Source organism: Ctenopharyngodon idella, chromosome 6, assembly GCF_019924925.1.
Source record: "Ctenopharyngodon idella isolate HZGC_01 chromosome 6, HZGC01, whole genome shotgun sequence".
Lineage (NCBI taxonomy): Eukaryota > Metazoa > Chordata > Actinopteri > Cypriniformes > Xenocyprididae > Ctenopharyngodon > Ctenopharyngodon idella.
Window position 1 is genome coordinate 3,079,216 of NC_067225.1, and position 20,312 is coordinate 3,099,527.

The 20,312-nt window shown below is 36.5% G+C and overlaps 1 protein-coding gene across 1 annotated transcript; it reads left to right on the forward strand.

Annotated features, from left to right (window-relative positions):
- Nucleotides 1-287: 287 nt before the first annotated feature.
- On the forward strand, nucleotides 288-19,169 carry tgm2b (transglutaminase 2b). Its single transcript, XM_051897831.1, has 13 exons — nucleotides 288-463; nucleotides 3,783-3,962; nucleotides 9,089-9,307; nucleotides 9,455-9,573; nucleotides 10,668-10,796; nucleotides 11,239-11,419; nucleotides 13,742-13,877; nucleotides 14,059-14,162; nucleotides 15,870-16,109; nucleotides 16,199-16,474; nucleotides 16,688-16,848; nucleotides 16,956-17,092; nucleotides 18,690-19,169. The coding sequence occupies exons 1-13, from the start codon at nucleotides 460-462 to the stop codon at nucleotides 18,838-18,840; spliced, it is 2,037 nt and encodes a 678-aa protein (XP_051753791.1). The 5' UTR covers nucleotides 288-459; the 3' UTR covers nucleotides 18,841-19,169.
- Nucleotides 19,170-20,312: the final 1,143 nt, after the last annotated feature.

Below are 20,312 nucleotides of genomic sequence, written 5' to 3' on the forward strand. Positions count from 1 at the left end.
ATGAAAAACGAGGACAGAGAAATGCATCCTAATTACATAAAGGAAAAACCGAAGAAACATCTGAAATACTGTTTAATATAATCTTTGTAGTTTTTTTTTTTAAACGAACATCCTCTAAAAACAAAGTAGAAAAATGATTTAAAATTCACTTTATTGTGATTTTGATTAAAACTTAAAAATAATATTAGGCTATTTAAAAAATAAAATCGATATTTTAAAATCATATTTTATTCAGTATATTAAGACAAATATGACAAGCACATGTGCACAGAAGGAGTGAGCTGTATGTACTGTATGTTACTGCCCGCGAGCTCTTTACACGCGCGTGGGCGTGACCTTCTGACGCGTCGCTCCGGACAATAAAGACTCGCGTGAATCCTAGAGCGCTCACAGTGACTGTCACTGACTGAACACAAACTTCTGGATCACCGCAACATTAGCCTACATTACAGTATCAACATGGGTAAGTGCGTTTCACACTCTATTAATGTTTAGGCTATAACTTTAAGATGCTATTATAATGTTGGTTTTAATTTTTTCCCACATACATCGAGCCTATAAGAAATCTGTTTTGCATCACTCTATAAAAAGTTAAATTGTGTAGCAGTTGCCCTATGAATTTATTTCTATCAGATCTGGCTTTTAAAACTTTTAAAGTGCAACCTAACGTAGGCTAATGCAAGTTAATTATGTCATATTAAATAATATATTTGAATAAAGCCAGTTAGTTTTATGTTATACCACCATTTTAGGTTACCTGATGTTTACAGTGCATGTGGTGTCTTATAGATTATTGATAGATTTAAATGCATTTGTACTTACATTCATTCTCACTCATTTTTTCATTCGTTATTGTGTATTTCGTGATGGATCAAACACATTATCCAAGATGAGATACACAAGCTGTTTACAGCAACTGCTGTATTTATTGACAGTCGTTTCATACCACATTTGTCGTAAATGTTAAATTCAGCAGTTTTATTTATTATAGTTCTTCATCTCCACCCCTAATGAAGCTGAGAAAGTGTATATAGGTGACATTCATTTAAGCATCTCTGCTCTGTGTTACTAGTAGCTTTACAGTTTGGTGTTTTTATATGGCATGTCATGAGTGCCGGGTGTGGTGTCAGGTTTATGTAGTGTGTCATGAACTACACTATTTTCCTATTTGCTGTGTACTGTAGTTTCCACTGTTGTACGTAAACGGTGCTGATGCTTGAAGCATCTCAGTGAATGAGGTTCTGTAGGATATGCAAACATTATGTCTTTAAATCTACAGACAGCTGTTTACCATGTGCTCCACTAAAAATATTTACTAAGGCTCATAATGATTAAAATAGTACACCAGTGACCGAACCATAAATGGAAAATTACAGCAAAGAATTTCATAAGGGAGGAGAGTCAAAGACTCATTATTTCCCTCACCTACTTACAAAATCTGCTTTCACTTGTTTGTTATTCCGTTCTATTCATCCGGTCGCTTGTTCAATGAAATGTGCAGGCAGATACTTAGTGACACTGAACGTTTCCAGAAAACCTGTGCTAGTTTATCCTGGCAGACGGTTCAGTACATACACTCAGAATACCACCAGTATCAGTCTGAATGATAAACAGAGATGTGTAAGCCAACAATGACTCTCACACACACACTGATGAAGGCGGCATCCCAAGCTGTGGTAAAGATTACAACAGAGGGTTTACTGAGAGAAAAAAGAGAGAACACCCCACTGCGCACATACCCATTAAATACATTCAAACACAAACACTTTCTGTCTGGTCTGAGACTAATTTTCTCACCGCAGGGTTAGTTTACAACATACTGTTCTAAAGAGAGAAACTTGATCTGCATTCCCATGAGTCTCTATGTGCTGGATGAGCCTTCACCTTTCTGTCTTCTTTCAGATATTTAGACAAAGACTCCACAAACTTACCATTAATATCACGTAACCCAGATGTTTAATAAAGACCAATCTCAATATTGTAGGCAAAATGTATTACAATGATGTAATTGATGATATTCCATCTCATTATTACAATATTTTTGTATTACAATTTGCACCCCCAAACAATTCACAAATTAAACGCTATTTAAAGGGTTAGTTCACCCAAAAATTAATTAATTGTCATTAATTACTCACCCTCATGTCGTTCCAAACCCGTAAGACCTTTGTTCATCTTCAGAACAGAAGTTACAATATTTTTGATGAAATCCAAGAGTTTTTTTTTTTTTTATCCCCAATAGTAAGCAATGTAATTACCGTCTTTCAACGGTACGGGTTTGGAGCGACATGAGGGTGAGTGCTTAATGACAGACATTTTCTTTTTGGATGAATTAACCCTTTAATGACATTTTGGAGGCATCCTGAAACTAAAAATATAGAGACGTAAAATGTTAGTTTATCTTACAAGACCTGAATATCAAGAGAAGGACAAACATCGATTGAGAATCTTCAATGTTTTCTGTGCTGAAGAGTCTCACATTTTCATATGAAATTTAATGTATTAATTATAAATAAAATTTAATCAAGTTAAAATGTAAAAAAAAGTATAAGGAAAGGATGAAACAAGAGAAATTATGCACTGAAGTGATTTGAACTGAGTGTCAGAGGTCAGTCAGTTCAGACATGTCCCAGTCAAGTGTCCTTGAAGACAGCATCTGTTAAACATAAACCACATGCTTCACATGAGCTGTGCATTCCTTATCAGATGCTTCTATTAGAAAGATTTGTGCATTTCAGTCTCAACAGACCTGGAACACACACATCAGATTCATTTTTTTAGGCCTCATTTATAAAGCGTGCGTACACACTGATTTGATCTTAGAGTGTGTGTACGCATAAATCCACGTCCATTCTGTGAATCAAATGTATGCTCAGTTGAGAAATGATCGTAAGATCAAATGTAGGAGCGTTTCTAAGCAACATTTTATAAATGAGAACCTTTGTCATTGTGTTCCTTGATCTGTGCGTTGTGCAAAAACTTCACTGGAGAACACTGTACAATCACATTAGACAAGAGGTTTTCAGAAACACTGAATCATGGCTTGATTGTTTTGCTTTTTTTATTGACAGTGTAACCAAACACTTGACTTTTATTCAAAGCACAGCAGGGAAAGTGAATGAAACTCCTTTTTTCCAGGGTGTTTTCCACCTTGATCTCACCCTAAAGGGTGAATGCTGTCAAACCTCACCTTCCTCAAGTAAATATGCTGAAAGCAAACAGACCAAATAGGGAATGTGTGCTCTTGTCTTCTAAATGCTATGAATGGCATGCTCATAAATGATGGTCAGTAGGAGTCAAGCAGTTTGCTCTAAATCTGGAAAATGACTGCAGAAACAAGGCGACAAGGTTTGTATTCTTGAAGAACCTTGGGGCGCCATGCATAATTGGAGTGCTAGTATATATATATATATATATATATATATAGTGTGTGTGTGTGTGTGTGCTGTCAAATCAACATTTTGTAAATTTATAATATATATATATATATATACATATATATATATGTGTGTGTGTGTGTGTGTGTGTGTGTATACATATATACATAAACACACACACATACATATACACAAACTTTTATGTTAAATGTGATTAACCTGCAGAAAGTGTCACTGTAAAATCCCCACTACTAATACACAGACTGACAGTTTGTCTTGAACAAACATCAGATTCGAGGATTGTTGTATAAACTTGTATAATGATCGATTTATCATTGATAAAGTCCTGGATTTTCATGTTCATGCAGGGAGAGCCATAAAGATCTTTATCATCTGTTCATTCAGCTCTAGATATTGGCACCTGGGATCTGGCGTGCGACTTCAATAACACGGACCACCACACGGAGCTGAACGGCACGGATCGGTTGATCGTACGGCGAGGACAGCCCTTCACCATTAGCCTGTATCTGAACTCTGGCTCTTACCAGCCTGGATCCAGTCAGCTGCACATCACTGCAGAGACAGGTAATACAGCAGAACCGCACAGGTGTGTTTACAGAGGCCGAGGAATTTTGAGTGTATTTTTGACATCAGGTTTGCTGGCATGTCTGTGGACATCTGCCTTAAATCCTTCCTAAACTATCCTAAGGTGGTTTTCTTATCTTAGCTGGTTTAGCTGGTCAGCAAGCATGACCACTGGACTAGTGCTCAAAACACCTCGAAAACCATCAAAACTGACCAGCCCATCTAGCCTGGCCGGGGTAGTGAATAACCAGCTAACCACATTTGGCCAGTTAAAGCTTTTTGTTATTACCAGGGATGACTTACAGCACATTTTATCTATAAAAAACACAATTTTTGGTAGTCTATTATTTTAAAATGATTATGTACTTAATAATAGTGTTGACAGTCTTGCTGGAGGTCTACTGAATTAACCCAATTTTTAAGTATTTCTGAAAACTCTAAACTCTCATGCTCAGGGTCATTGCTTTTATAAAATGGCAGAGACAGCAATATTAAAAAGACACTAATGTTTATAACATTTATTGTTAATTGTTTGTCATAATAATCCATTCTTCCCCATTTCCACATCCTCTTATTATATTATGCAGGAAATTTCAGAAGCAATTGTTCAATTGTTTTATTTTCCAAAGAGATCAAGTTCATTCCTTATTAAAGATCAAAGAGTTACCGGAATACTCTGTTCTGTTAAGGATGAAGATTTACACTGTCAGGGATCTTGTTGGACTTTTCTATGTTATAGATTCTGTCATGTAAGAACTGAGAGGAGATGCTGGAAACTAAAGATAACATAAAGACATTACTGAACACAAAGGGAGGCAACAGTGTGCAACCGCTGGCATACAGACAGGAAAAGCTCTGCTAAGACTCAGATAACACTAACGTCAAGAAAACAAGACCCGTTGGCTCGTTTAACGGAATCTGTGACAAGATATTGCCCATGTAAATCCCTTAAAAGTTGTCATTAGTGTCAAGTATAAAACTATTTGTTTTGGTGAACATTCAGAAAACAGTTCACTGTCTCTTTTTGTCTTTCTTAGTTGCATGGGCCAATATATAAAAATCTAGTTTTAATAAGTTTAATGAGCACAAACATGCATTTTGCATGCAGTAACACCTCCAAACCAGGTGTGACAGTCAATCAAAAGATAATTTGTTTAATGTACAGTGGAAGATTTTATAGTGGGTGGGGCTACCCATCATGATACTGCAGAAACCAATCAGAATGCACCGTCGCACGTCACTTGTCACGGTTGCTTCGGGGAGATTCGGGAAAAAATCTGATTTATGTGATATTAAACTTGGCATGAAACGGACGTTGCGCTAGTCTTTTCTTACCTACTATGACATATATCCGACTTCTGGAACAAGAACAAATGTAGGGCGGGGCTTGATTTTGTCCATGGGGAATTGATTGGATGATTGGATGGTTGTGGTTTGCTATTGGTGGATCTCATGTGAGTGACAGGTTGCCCCGCCCTTGTCATCAGAGAAGAGATGTCACTGCAAGAGGGAGGGAAAGTTATTCTGATTCAAGATTACGAGGCACATGAATTAAATCATTTACAGTAAATACTGCAATATTCCATAAAAAAACAAGAATTGTCAATATTGATTTCATGGTGACTTTAAAAAGTACATCAGCTTTATTTGTTTTCTTAAACCCAGACAAACTAAAAGTCCCCTAATTTTTTCCAAACAAAGATCAGCCTCGCTGATACTGTTGTTTGTGTTATGTTGTTGCACTTATGGGAAATTTAATCTCTTTTCTGTTAGTCACACTTGAGAGCTCTGGAGCGAGTTCACAGGAGGGCTTTTCTGGAAACATGTCTGAGAGCATGGAATTCCAGTTTGTGCCCTTTAAACCCAAGGTCAAACACTCAGTTCAGAGACTGATGCCACAGCTGCAGACACATTCCTCACTGCCGTTTAGGATTAAAAGAAAGGGGAATTTTGGCGTGAATATTCTCATTCAAACTGCTGATTGTATCTGTGAAGATCTTTATGTTTAAAACAACGTGAACTTTATTGTTGCTCCCTGAGAGGCCTAATTACATGGAGTGAGCTAGGCTGAAACAACAATGCATCCCTATGGACTTCTTCACACTGAATGTGGAAAGGTTGTCCTAAAGCAACATTTTATAAACCAGCAACATTATAGCTGCTGCATTTTCAGAGAATACTTTTAAGATCCCAGCTAACAGGAAACATTCTCAAAACTTCTCTAAGGCTCTGGCAAGGTTTTCTCAAATGCTTGTCCAGTAAAGTTAATAGAACGTTCAATCAAACTTATCTGTTCTTTAATAATGTTCTCTAAACACAAAGCACAAAAACATTAATTATACATCATTCATGGAATGTTTTTTTTTTTTTTCTGGAATGTTTTAGTTGGATGTTCATCTAACATTTTAAAATGTTACAACTTGTTTCAGAACTTTCAGAGAACATTCAAAAGTAACGTTCCCATAATGTTTGAATGGAATGTTTCCTTAATATTTGCATAAGCAAGAAAAAAAACATTTTTTAAACATTTTAAAACACAAGAACATTTTGAACGTTCAAAGAACATTCAGAAATAACGTTTTCATAACTTAATATGAATGTTGAACATTCATAGAACATATTTTTGTTAGCTAAGATTCACCATTAACCTTGACTCCCTCATTAGCAACATGCAACTTATTTGCAAAATTTTTTGTGGAGAAAATTATGGGATTAGAGCCAGTATTGGTACTCCTGCCGCTAAATCGAGTGTAATGGACACAATAGGATTCTGTTTTAGTCAGTTTGAAACTGTGTCATTCTTGGAAATTCATGATATTATTTTTCATTTGAAGCGTTCATTCTGTCCCAGTGACACTGTCCCTGCACGTATATTAAAGGATGCCGTTGATTTTATCAGTCCGAGTATTTTATCAATTATTAATAGTAGTCTTTATAATGGGGTTGTACCACCCCGTCTAAAGCAAGCTATTATCGAGCCGCTCTTGAAGAAAGACAATCTGGATGTCTACGACCTGAAAAAATGATCGCCCTATATCAAAACTTCCCATTTTATCCAAGATTTTAGAAAAAGTAGTCCTTAGACAATTAACTACTTTCTTAACTAAGCATAATATTTGAGATAAATTCCAATCAGGCTTTAGATGTAGACATAGCATAGCACTCTTAAGGGTAGTGAATGATCTGTTGCTCATAAGTGATCCAGGGAACCATCCTGCTTTAATACTTTTGGATCTCTCTGCAGTGTTTGATACCATTGATCATTTGATTCTCTTGAACCGGTTAAAGCAGTTTGTGGGAATACAAGGTACGGTTCACTCATGGTTTGCTTCTTACTTAGAGCAAAGATCTTTTATAGTGAAGGTTGGTAAATTCTGGTCACATCCGGTATATCTTACTAGTGGGGTTCCCCAGGGGTCCATTTTGGGCCCTATTTTGTTTTTAATATATATGCTCCCATTGGGAATGATTTTTAAAAAATATGGTATCTCTTATCACTTATATGCAGATGATACGCAGATCTACTTGCCTTTAAAGCCTTTTTCATAATTGTTTCTTTTATCTGAGGGCAGTACCTAATTTAAAATCAATCCTGTCAACTAGCGACTTAGAAAAAGTCATCCATGCTTTTATCTTCTCCCGGCTAGATTATTGTAATGTTATTTATTCTGGAACCTGTCAGACTTATGTTGCACGTCTCCAACTTGTACAAAATGCCACAGCTAGAATGCTTATGAAGGCTAAGAAGACTGATCATGTTACTCCGCTGTTGCCCTCATTAGGCTGGTTACCAGTGTATTACAGGATCCAACTTAAGGTCTTGACGTATGTCTTTAAGGCATTACATGGAATGACGCCAGAATATTTGGTGGAGCTCATTAAGCCATATAAATAAAATTTAATGCTGAGATCCTCAAATAAACTTTTTTTAGTGATCCCAAGAGTACGTCTTAAATCTAAGGGAGACCGCGCTTTTGCTGTCACCGGTCCAAGACTATGGAATAAGCTTCCCTTTGAGGTTAGATCGTCCCCTACACTAGGTATCTTCAAGAGCCGTTTAAAATGACATCTGCTTTCTCTGGCATTTTAACTTTACACAGGAGTTTTTATTATTGATGATGACTATTATTGATGATGATGTGTTTTGTTGTGTTGTGTTGTTTGTTTGATTTATTGTATTTTAATCATTGATTTTGCTTACAATGTACAGCACTTTGGAGCTACAGAGTAGCCTGGAAAGTGCTTTATAAATAAATAAATACAAATACAATACAAATACCATCAAATAGATTAATTTGATAACTTTAGCTTCTGGGAGTGATTTGTCCTTGAAGGACATGTGCAATGCTGAATGAATAACACTCAAGGCTGCATTTATTTGATCAAAAATACAGTAAAACACAGTACAAAATGTGAAATATTATTGCAATTTAAAAGAACTGATTTCTATGTGAATATATGTTAAAATGTAATTTATTCCTGTGATCAAATGTGAATTTTCAGCATCATTACTCCAGTCTTCAGTGTCACATGATCCTTCAGAAATCATTTTAATATGCCAATTTGCTACTCAAGAAACATTTCTGATTATTATCAATGTTGAAAACAGTTGTGCTGCTTCAGATTTTTGTGGAAATCGTGATACTTTTTTATTTCAGGATTCTTTGATGTACAAAAAGTTAAAAAGGACAGCCTTTATTAAAAATAAAAATAAAATATGTATATCTTCCCTGGCCATTTTTATAGTTTATAAGTGACCGGGCAACATCATTTAATAATTTTTTGGGGAATTTCCATAAAATTGCATTTGAAACTATCCAGACACACAGATCTTCCTTAAACTTACATTAGGAAAGGCAAGTCAAGTCACCTTTATTTCTATAGTGTTTAATACAATACAGATTGTTTCAAAGCTATGGTGATAAACAGAAAAAATATTGATTAATGATGCAAACATAGTTAAATTAAAAAGCAGACACTAGAAGTCAGTAGAAGTCAGTTCAGTGTTGATTCAGTTCAGATCAATAACTGAAGTTCTGTGTAAAGAAAAGAGCAAACATTTGTCTGAGAAAATGGCATTTCCAAAGATTGGTCAGTAAATATATCTGGTTCTGATTGTTTGATAGGCCCTCAGCCTGTGGAGCAGTATGGCACCAGGGCCGTCTTCGGCCTCAGCGATGAGATCGATAGCACGTGTTGGAGCGCCGCAGTGACCAGTCCACCCTGCGACACTGTCTGTCTTTCTGTCTGTGCCGCGCCTGATGCTCCCATCGGCCGGTACATCCTGACTCTAGATGGGCGCATCCAGTTTGAGTTCATACTGCTGTTCAATCCCTGGTGTCCAAGTAAGTAAAAACAGATGCGTTTGGGTGTTCCACTTCAACACACGCCTTAAGGTTATAGATACAGATATCCTGTTCCTTATATTAACTGCTGCCACAGGCAGATGAATAAGATCTCTGTGCTCTCTTAACCCATCATCTGGCTTACAGGAGATGTGGTGTACATGGACAGCGAGGAGAAACTGGCGGAGTATGTTTTGTCCCAGGATGGCATCATCTTCAGGGGCGATGCCAATTACCCTGTCCCATTAGCTTGGTACTTTGGACAGGTACCAACAAACATGCACACAATTACACGTGATAACAATCTAGCTGTACTCAATACGGTGATCTCACCTCCTAAAAATCACTAGCAAATGAGCTCTGCTCAATAGACCATCTAACAAAAGACAGCAGAATCGAGGGTTGGTGAGAAACATTTCACGTGTGAATCCCACAAATGTTGACAAGAAATAATTTTAGTATTCCAGTACTGTCATAATATTTATTAATATTTTGAATTAGTTTTTGTTTTTTATTTTCTGTTTTCATTTGAATTTTAGTTGAAGTTTTCTGTTGTGTTTTTGTCATTTTTATGATTTTTTAAAAATGTTTTAGTAATTTTAATCCTTCTAAAATTTGTTCTGTTTATTATTTCTATACCGTCATAATATTTATTAATATTTTGAATTAGTTTTTGTTTTCTGTTTTCATTTTAATTGTAGTTAAAATTTTCTGTTGTGTTTTTTTCATTTTATTAGTTTTATTTAATTTGTCTGTTTAATTTTTTATTTGTTTTAGTAATTTTAGTAGTTCTGAAATTAGTTCTGTTTATTATATCTATACTGTCATAATATTTATTACTATTTTAAATAAATCATTTTATTGTAGGTTTTCATTTTAATTTTAAAGTTTTTTGTTGTGTGTTTTGTCATTTTATTATTTTTTTTTTAAATATGTCTATTTTTAGAATTTTTATTTCAGTTTTAGTAGTATTAGTATCAACTTAAACTAAAGGAAAATTGGAAATTTTCAAAACTAACAGAAATTAAAAAAAAGTTTAAGGTTTTTATGTTTTATTTTATTTCTATTAACATTTATTTCTATTTTATTTAACTTTTTTTTTAAGTTTTAGATAATGATAATCAAACTGGTCCCCAGAGACACATGTGTGATTACGTATGTCTTTTCCTCAGGCAAAACATCTGAGAAGCAGGAGTTTCAGAATGTGCTCTACATTTAATCTAATTGCTTGCTGGATCTCAGATTTTTCTTTCCTACAGGCATTTTAGGAGAAAAAATAAATTGTTTTATTAAAGCAAAGTGTGCAAGAGTGCATTATTTGCACATTTTAATTGTGTCTCTGTTGTGATTTGTCCTGTAGTTTGAGGAGGGCATACTGGACATTTGTTTCAGAATCCTTGACATGAACCCTAAACACAAAAGGAACCCTGGGAAGGACTGTTCTGGACGAAGAAACGTCATTTATGTCACACGAGTGCTCAGTGCTATGGTCAGTACACATAAACCTAAAGGTGATGGAAAGAATATGAGATGGGAGGATAAAAAATTCAATGCTTTTTTTTTTTTTTGCGTTCCCGAGACACTTTGTTCGCTCAAAAACAGAAAATCAGAAAGGTTTGCGAGAGAGATCGCTAATACTGTATATATTTTTTACATATAAATTTATTACATATAATATTTTTTACATATAATTTCTTGAGCAGCAAATCATCATATTAGAATGATTCTTTGCTGATTTAGAATTATTATATTTTATAATGCAGAGAAATGATATCGAGGTAGGCAGCTTACTAGTTTCTGGAACAAATTTATAAAATTATAAAAGTTTTTCCATGATAAAATTATTATTCACACACATTCGTTTCATGTGGTTTTCTATAAATTACAAGGCAGCGGATGGATTAGTGTGATTTTTTTTTTTTTCTCCCCAGATTAACAGCAATGACAGGGATGATGGGGTCCTGGAGGGCTGCTGGAAAGACACGTTTGAAGGTGGCGTGAGCCCCATGTCCTGGAGGGGAAGTGTTCAGATCCTGAAGACATGGAACAGCACTTCCTGTATGCCGGTGCGCTATGGACAGTGCTGGGTCTTTGCAGCCCTCGCCTGTACAGGTATTAAATAATCCTTTTAGATGATATAGTGCTTCTCAATTGGGTGGTCACAACTGGAGAAACACTGGTTACCCACTGTAACCTACAGAGCCCCTAATGGGACATGGCGAAGGAAAAAAATGAGATGGGAGGAAAAGTTAAAGAAACTTTGCATTCATTCACAAAATGTTTGCGATCCCCAAAGAATTTTTGCATTTTTATTTGCAAAATGTTTGCGTTCCCTAAAGAAATTTTGCGGTTTTATTTGCAAAAAGTTTGTGTTCCCCTAAGAAACTTTGCGTTCATTCACAGAATGTTTGCGTTCCCCAAAGAAACTTTGCATTCATTCACAAAATGTTTGCGTTCCCCAAAGAAACTTTGCATTCATTCACAAAATGTTTGCGTTCCCCAAAGAAACTTTGCATTCGTTCACAAAGTGTTTGTGTTCCCTAAAGAAATTTTGCATTCGTTCACAAAATGTTTGCATTCCCCAAAAAAATTTTGCATTCGTTCACAAAGTGTTTGCATTCCCTAAAGAAATTTTGCATTTGTTCACAAAATGTTTGTGTTCCCCAAAGAAATTTTGCATTCGTTCACAAAGTGTTTGCGTTCCCTAAAGAAATGTTGCGTTTTTATTTGCAAAAAGTTTGCGTTTCCCTAAGAAACTTTGCGTTTGTTCACAAAATGTTTGCATTCCCCAAAGAAACTTTGCATTCAGAAAATGTTTGCGTTCCCCAAAGAAACTTTGCATTCAGAAAATGTTTGCGTTCCCCAAAGAAACTTTGCATTCAGAAAATGTTTGCGTTCCCCAAAGAAACTTTGCATTCAGAAAATGTTTGCGTTCCCCAAAGAAACTTTGCATTCAGAAAATGTTTGCGTTCCCCAAAGAAACTTTGCGTTTGTTCACAAAATATTTGCGTTCCCCAAAGAAACTTTGCATTTGTTCACAAAGTGTTTGCGTTCCCTAAAGAAACTTTGCATTCGTTCACAAATTTTTGCGTTCCCTAAAGAAATTTTGCAGTTTTATTTGCAAAAAGTTTGCATTCCCCTAAGAAACTTTGCGTTCGTTCACAAAATGTTTGCATTCCCCAAAGAAACTTTGCGTTCGTTCACAAAATGTTTGCGTTCCCCACAGAAACTTTGCGTTCCTTCACAAAATGTTTGTGTTCCCCAAAGAAACTTTGCAATCATTCATAAAGTGTTTGCGTTCTCTAAAGAAATTTTGCATTCATTCACAAAATGTTTGCGTTCCCCAAAGAAACTTTGCATTCGTTCACAAAGTGTTTTTCGTTCCCTAAAGAAATTTTGCATTCGTTCACAAAGTGTTTGCGTTCCCTAAAGAAATTTTTCATTCGTTCACAGTGTTTGCATTCCCCTAAGAAACTTTGCGTTCGTTCACAAAATGTTTGCGTTCCCCAAAGAAACTTTGCATTCATTCACAAAATGTTTGCATTCCCCAAAGAAACTTTGCGTTCGTTCACAAAATGTTTGCGTTCCCCAAAGAAACTTTGCATTCGTTCACAAAGTGTTTGCGTTCCTTAAAGAAATTTTGCGTTTTTTTTGCAAAAAGTTTGCGTTCCCCTAAGAAACTTTGTTCATTCACAAAATGTTTGCATTCCCCAAAGAAACTTTGCATTCATTCACAAAATGTTTGCGTTCCCCAAAGAAACTTTGCATTCGTTCACAAAGTGTTTGCTTTCCCCAAAGAAACTTTGCATTCGTTCGCAAAATGTTTACGTTGCCCAGAGAAACTTTACATTTGTGTTCCCCTGAGAAACTCGCAATATATTTTGCATTCCGAGAAACTTTGCGTTCGCTTGCAAAATGTTTGCATTCCCCCAAGAAACTATGTTACGTTTTCGTTCCCCTGAAGAAACTTTGTTCGCTCACAAAATGTTTTGCATTCTGAGAAACTTTGTGTTTGTTCGCAAAATGTTTACGTTCCCCCGAGAAACTTAACGATTGCACGCAAAATGTTTGCGTGCCCCCAAGAAACTTTGCGTTTGTTCGCAAAATGTTTACCTTCCCCCAAGAAACTTAACGTTTGCACGCACATTTTTGCGTTCCCCCGAGAAACTTTGCATTTGTTCGCAAAATGTTTGCATTTCCCGAGAAACTTTACATTCCCCCAAGAAACTTTATGTTCACTCTCAAAATGTTTTTGTTCCCCCGAGAAACTTTGCGTTCATTTGCAAAATGTTTAGATTCCCCTGAGAAACTATACGTTTGCTTGCAAAATGTTTGCGTCCACCGGAGAAACTTTGCATTATACTGTATAAAACAAGAGAAATGAGGAACAGAGACATGCAGACAGATGAAGTAGATTCTTGTGTTTGTCCTCAGTGTCTCGCGCTCTGGGAATCCCATGCAGGGTGGTAACAAACTACTATTCTGCTCATGATACCAACAGCAACCTTGTGATCGAGCGTTATGTCAACGAGAAAGGTGAAACGGACAGAAGTTCCAGAGATATGATATGGTATGAAGAACAACTTCTTTAAATATACTTATAATTAAACATGCAGAACATGATTTGTCAGTCAAAAGCTACAGTTTATAAATATAAAACCTCAAAAATTAGGTTAAAAAGCACACATTTTGACACTTAAAATGTGTAAATGTCATTGTATTGCACATTCAAAGCTGTTTATCTGCTGTAGGAACTACCACTGCTGGGTTGAGAGTTGGATGACCCGACCCGACCTCCCTCCGGGTTTTGACGGCTGGCAGGCGAGTGACCCAACACCACAGGAGAAAAGTGAAGGTGTGTAGACAGCTCTCTTCTTTCTGTCTCACAGGAAATCAAACATCCTCAAACTCACCATGAAATCAAAATTGACCTTTTTTGGCTTTTAGCCTTAAGATTATCTATAAGCTAGTGTGCTCCAAAACAATGACAAAATTCGCATTTAGAAGATATAAGCATTCAAAACTTAGTCTCGTCACTTCCGCCAATATGGATCAACAGCTTTGATGACATCACCCTGCACTTCAGCTTCTCATCAGATTTTCTGACTAATCAAATGCTCTAGAATCTAAAGCATCCCGCCCCATACATTATAAATAGACGCTGAAGCTGTGGCTAAAATCTGTCATTTGTTCATACATTTACTTTTTTCTAAATGATGAATGGCACATAGTGCACTATATAGGGGTTGGGAACGATTAAGATTGTAAATATGTTTTCCATTGAGATGAATTAAGTCTGGTTTCACGTTAGCGTCGCGCGAATCGCCACAATGTGCACACAGTCTGCTCCAGTCCAGAGACATGATAACACAGAGCAGATCATATGTGCGAGTTGGCGCAGACCACATAACGTATCAGACAAATTTGAATTCTGCACAGGATGCTATATTTTAAAGCGATATGAAGGAGATTATGAGGATAAAAGGTTAGAGATTAGAAGGAAACGAAAGCTTTACCGAGCTCAACAGCTCTGGGGTGCGTTTCCCGAAAGCATTGTTAGTCAACTATGGTCGTAAGTCCCATTGAACTCTATTGGTAAAGGCGGAACTTGCGACCATAGTTCGCTTTGGGAAACGCACCCCAGGCCGAGCTGTGATATAAACTAAACACTACTGGCTATTAAAAAAACAAAGCTGTTCAATATGTTCGATATGTCTTCCTGTTTCAGTTGAAATTACAACAACACATTGAATAATGCTGCTCATTCCAAGGCACATCAGTGGGCCTTTAAAGGGATAGTTCACCAACAATGAACATTTTGCACGGCAAAAAATTATTTTCTTACTCAATATTTTTGTCTCGATTTCGTTGAGAAGCAGAATAACTTAAGATATTAAGTCTTGTTTTCTGAAATACTTGTCAAAATTATGTGCATTTATGCTTAAAACAAGAAAAAATATCAGTGGGGTAAGAAAAAAATATTTTTCACTTTGAATTAAGTTTAATTTTTCTTAACCCAATAGCAGATATTTGTTTTAAGCAAAAAATCATTTAATTTTTAAACTTTTTTCAGAAAACCAAATGTAATATCTTATGTTTGCTTCTCAAGTAAATCCTTACAAAAATAAGTATACTTTTTTTTATAATTTTATTAAGTATACTTAAGTAAAGTTCTTTATGTAGTAAGTATACTTATATCAATGTACTAGTAGTATACTTGAAAGTGTACTATTTCAATACCACTTGGGATTAAATTGGCCCATTTTTTAGTATGCTTTTAAGTATACTTTAAGTGTAACAGTAGTAAACTGTGAATACACAACTATTTTACAACTACGTTTTTCGTCTGTACTGTAAACTATACTACAAGTGAACTTGTAGGTATATTTACAGTATAGTTTGATTAAATACTTGTAGCACACTTGACATTTTTGGATCTTATATATATATATATATATATAATATAGGATCCAAAAATGTCATCTGGGTGTCTTATCTATGTCTTATCAAGCAGTTTAATCCTATAGTCTTGTGAAGAGATACTATTGCTGTTTTCTCTCAGGCGTGTTCTGCTGCGGGCCAGTTCCTGTGCGGGCGATAAAAGAGGGAGAGCTCACCTTAAAATATGACGCTCCATTTGTGTTCGCGGAGGTGAACGCAGACTTAGTGTACATCCTGAAGTATAAAGATGGGAGCACAAGAAAAATCGTGAATGACCAAAAAGTGGGACAGAAGATCAGCACCAAGAGCGTGGGCCGAGATGAGAGAGAAGACATCACGCACCTGTACAAATATCCTGAAGGTAGGAATAAACAAACAAGTGCACTTCCTTTTATTATCGCAAAATAATATGCAAAATAAGGAGGTTTATTTTGCGATAACCTCTTCCAGGTTCAGAGGAGGAGAGGCAGGTTTTTGAGAAAGCAAACCACCAGAACAAGTTGCAACAGCAGCAAGCAGACACTGGGCTGCACATCACCATCAAGCTGTCGATGGGGATCAGGAAGGGCTGCGACTTTGATGTGTTTGCGATTGTGACGAATAACACAGAGGAGGATAAGAAGTGCCGTCTGGTGTTTGCGTCCCGTGCCGTGTCTTATAATGGAGTCGTCGGCCGAGAGTGCGGATTTAAAGATCTGCTCAATGTGGAACTGGCACCTGGAGGAGGTGGGTGGCATGCGTATTCATTAGGGCACAGCTGTATGTATGTAATGTAGGTGTGATTCAGTATGCAAAGCCAAACGCATCTCCCTAAGCAATATTGAATGTATATAATATTAACCAGAATTGATACTGACTTTCCATTTAATATTATTTAATTATTCTTCAATTATTTTGTAGTGTAGTATGTGTCTTCACTGTGTTGTGTGTTTGTTCCAGAGAGGAAGGTTCCTCTGAGGCTGAACTACAGTAAATACTGTAATAATCTAACGGAGGACAATCTCATCCGTCTGGGCGCTCTGCTGATTGACTACGGCACCAAGGAAGCCGTCATGGCCATGCGTGACATCGTGCTGGAAGACCCCGAGATCAAAATCAGGGTATGCCCACATTCACCACAGCCACATTCACCTTGATCACAAGTGGACATGACAACACCAGTCCTGCACAAGCTATTAGATGCATGCTGATGTATGTGTCGTTCTAGATTCTGGGAGAACCCAAAGAGAACCGTAAGCTGGCGGCAGAGCTCACCTTACAGAACCCGCTGCCACAACCCTTACAAGGCTGTTGCTTCACCATAGAGGGCGCCAACCTCACGGGCGGCAGCAGCATCACGGAGAAGTAAGAACACAAACTGTCTTTAGTAGAATGAGAAAGTACAACAGAGAGTGAGAGACTATAGCTACATACACACTTCAGAGTTTTAAAGTGCTCCTATTATGCTTTTTCAGATATAACCTTTCGTGTAGTATGTAATAGAGCTGTTTGTGAATGTAAAAGGTTTGCAAAGATCAAAGTGCAGATAAATGGAGTTATTGTCTCCCAAAAGAAAGAAGTGATTCTGAACTGCCTGAAACGAGTCGTCAGTAATTCCAGTCTTACTTCCTGCTGAATCTATTTAGGTTTGTAACTAATTTTCATAATATAATGCCAGACTATGCTCTTCATTGGTTGCCGGCGAACAGCGTCTGCTTTGCCCCGCCCTCAAACACTGTAGTTGTAGCTGAGACTGGAAGAGGTTGGTTTGTGTTGTTCATGTCGAGAAGACGCTGTTTTCTGCTGCCAAAGCAAATCCACTTTGATGAGATTGATAGAGCTGAAATTCAGATATGCTATTGGGTGTTCGGTTTCCGACACATGCTGTAAGCGGTCGACCAGTCACAACAGACTGGGCCATCTGACCAATCAGAGCAGAGTAGACTCTCAGAAAGGCTTAGAGAGACTGAATCTTGGAACAAACTGTTTCAAACACTGTTAAAAAGAGCTGATTCTGCAATGAATATTATGAGAAAATTAAAGTATTTTTTGACCTAGGATGCATGTAAACCTTTTGTAGGAGACGAAAAAACAAAATTAGGAGCCTTTAAAATAGCATAATAGGGGCACTTTAAATTATTGTGTGTGATATACACAAGTCACTAGCCTGGGGTTTCCATCCACATATTTCATGCATATTTTGGGTTTTCAGATGAAAAAATGCTGTATGGAAGCACCAAGATGCAAATACAGTTGTGCACAAAATGCACAAACTTCACATACACTTACAGTGGTTCAGAGACCTACTAATTATCCACTTATTGTAATAATTAATAGAAAGATTTGGTGTAGAAATGATTTTCACGTAGAAATTGCTAGTAAATTTCACAAATAATTACAAAGAGATGACAAGTAACACACTGAACTAAACATGACATTTTGAAGTAGAAAGACTGAAATCGCATTTTCTTAAGTAAAACATACTCCATCTTTGTTTTAGTTACGACTTCAAAAAATCATTTTTTACAGTGTATATATATGAGGAACAGGATATTTATGTTCCTCCTATAAGTGCTACCCATAAACTTGTATGCTCGCTTGTGATGGAAAATATTTTATTCGGCAAGAAGATGTGCATAAACTACAATGAAAAAACATAAAACTAATAAATTTGTAGATGTGCATTAAAAAAGTCTTTGCCTCAACAAATCATGTGACTGAGTAATTCACTATCATCACATTGCATCTCAGCTGTTCTGTTTAACTTTTTCAAAACTCCCCAAATTCCCAAGATTTTCAAAGTGGTCTCAGACTTTTAGTACCAACTGAAGTGAGGATATGCCACACACTGCTCTTTGCTAGTGTCTAACAGTTTATATTTGAATAAACACTATTCAGATTAGAAACATAAAAAGAACTGAATCTGTGAGATTTCTAACATGTAAATATTTATTCGTCTCAGACTGGAGTCAACCATCGAACCTGGGCAGGAGGCCAAAGTTAAAATCTACTTCACTCCCACTCAGTCCGGCCTGCGCAAACTCGTGGTGGATTTTGACAGTGACAAGCTGGGCCACGTTAGAGGATACAGGAATGTTATCATCGGAAAATGAGAGTCTTTGCTGGTGAAAAATGGAATGTGAAATCATCTATTTTCCATGTACTTGTCATTATTCAGAGAGCATTACAATATCTTTTATATACTGTATTTTTCTAAGAATGTGAAAAGCCAAGCCGTTACACTACGTTTCTGGCTTCTGTAGCAGTACATACTATACATGTACAGCATGTTTTTAAGCAGAGTAGACAGTATGCAATCTTTTAATTTTTAGGAAACTGAAACATTCACATCCCTGGACTGAATGCTTCTTCATGTTTTTGCTTCAAATATATTTTTTTATATTCAGCAGTGGCTTTTTCATTAAAAAAAAATATGCTATAATCTTGGATGGAGTGTTTTCTATCATGTAAAAGGCTCATATCATGAGGAGAATCAAATGTGAATTCTTGAAAATTCTAAGTGAAAAAATTCAATTCTTTAAAAATATAAGCAGCAAAATTGACTCTCAAAAATGAAAATTTATGATGATGTATAGGCCGAATGAGTTATCAGAAACTGGGTCTGTCCACTTATGATTGCAATATGATCCTTAATTTTTAGGCCATTACATTATTATTCCATGAGGTCCTAAAAAGATGACCCCTGTAGCATCTAAATCGATCAAACACACAATTGTAAAAGTAAAACTCCATATAATGCAGACCCCCCCCCCCCCCCCCCCCCCCCCCCCGGAATGCTGTTATCAACATAAACACTAGATGATTACCTCAGCACATAACAATTAATTTGCCAGCAGAGGAAGTCAGAGAAAGTCTTTCTCAAACATTGTTGCTACAGCATGTAAACATTTACATGCAGCAATACAGACTAATCCAATATTTGACATTGTTTTCTGGCCACATTCGCTAATGTTTCATAACGGGTAATAAATTAACTCACCATTTGCCTTGTATTTCCTAATGTACATACAGCAGAAGTACTGTAGATGAATGAGAGTGAACTGTATTTATTTTTAAAACTAAATTAAAGTTAATGAACTTCATCATTGAATTTGGACTTCATCACAAGTTGAATTTGCACAGAAATATGTAACCGTAAAAGGGTGAAGACAGACGATAAATTATATTTTACGCACTCCTGTCTTAAAAGTCACTCCTCAAGCGATTCATGCTTTCATGACTCATTTCCTCTGTGACGCACCCTAGATTGTCAACACCATGAGATTGTCTTTCCTACTGGCAGCTCTTCTCCTCCTCACTGCTGTACACATTACGCACATAATTTATTAAACATAGTTGACTGGAGTTGTAATGTCTCTGAGCATCATTCAAACATTTCATCCACCTATTTAAGGTGCAGTAAGCGATTTCTGAGAAACACTGTTGAAAGTGGATCAGACAAGCACCAAAACACACTTGTAGCCAATCAGCAGTAAGGGGCATATACACTTGTGCCTGTGTTTGTGAATTTGGGGGCAGAGCTATCAAGATAGGGGTGTGATACTTTTGGGTAGGGGCGTGTTTG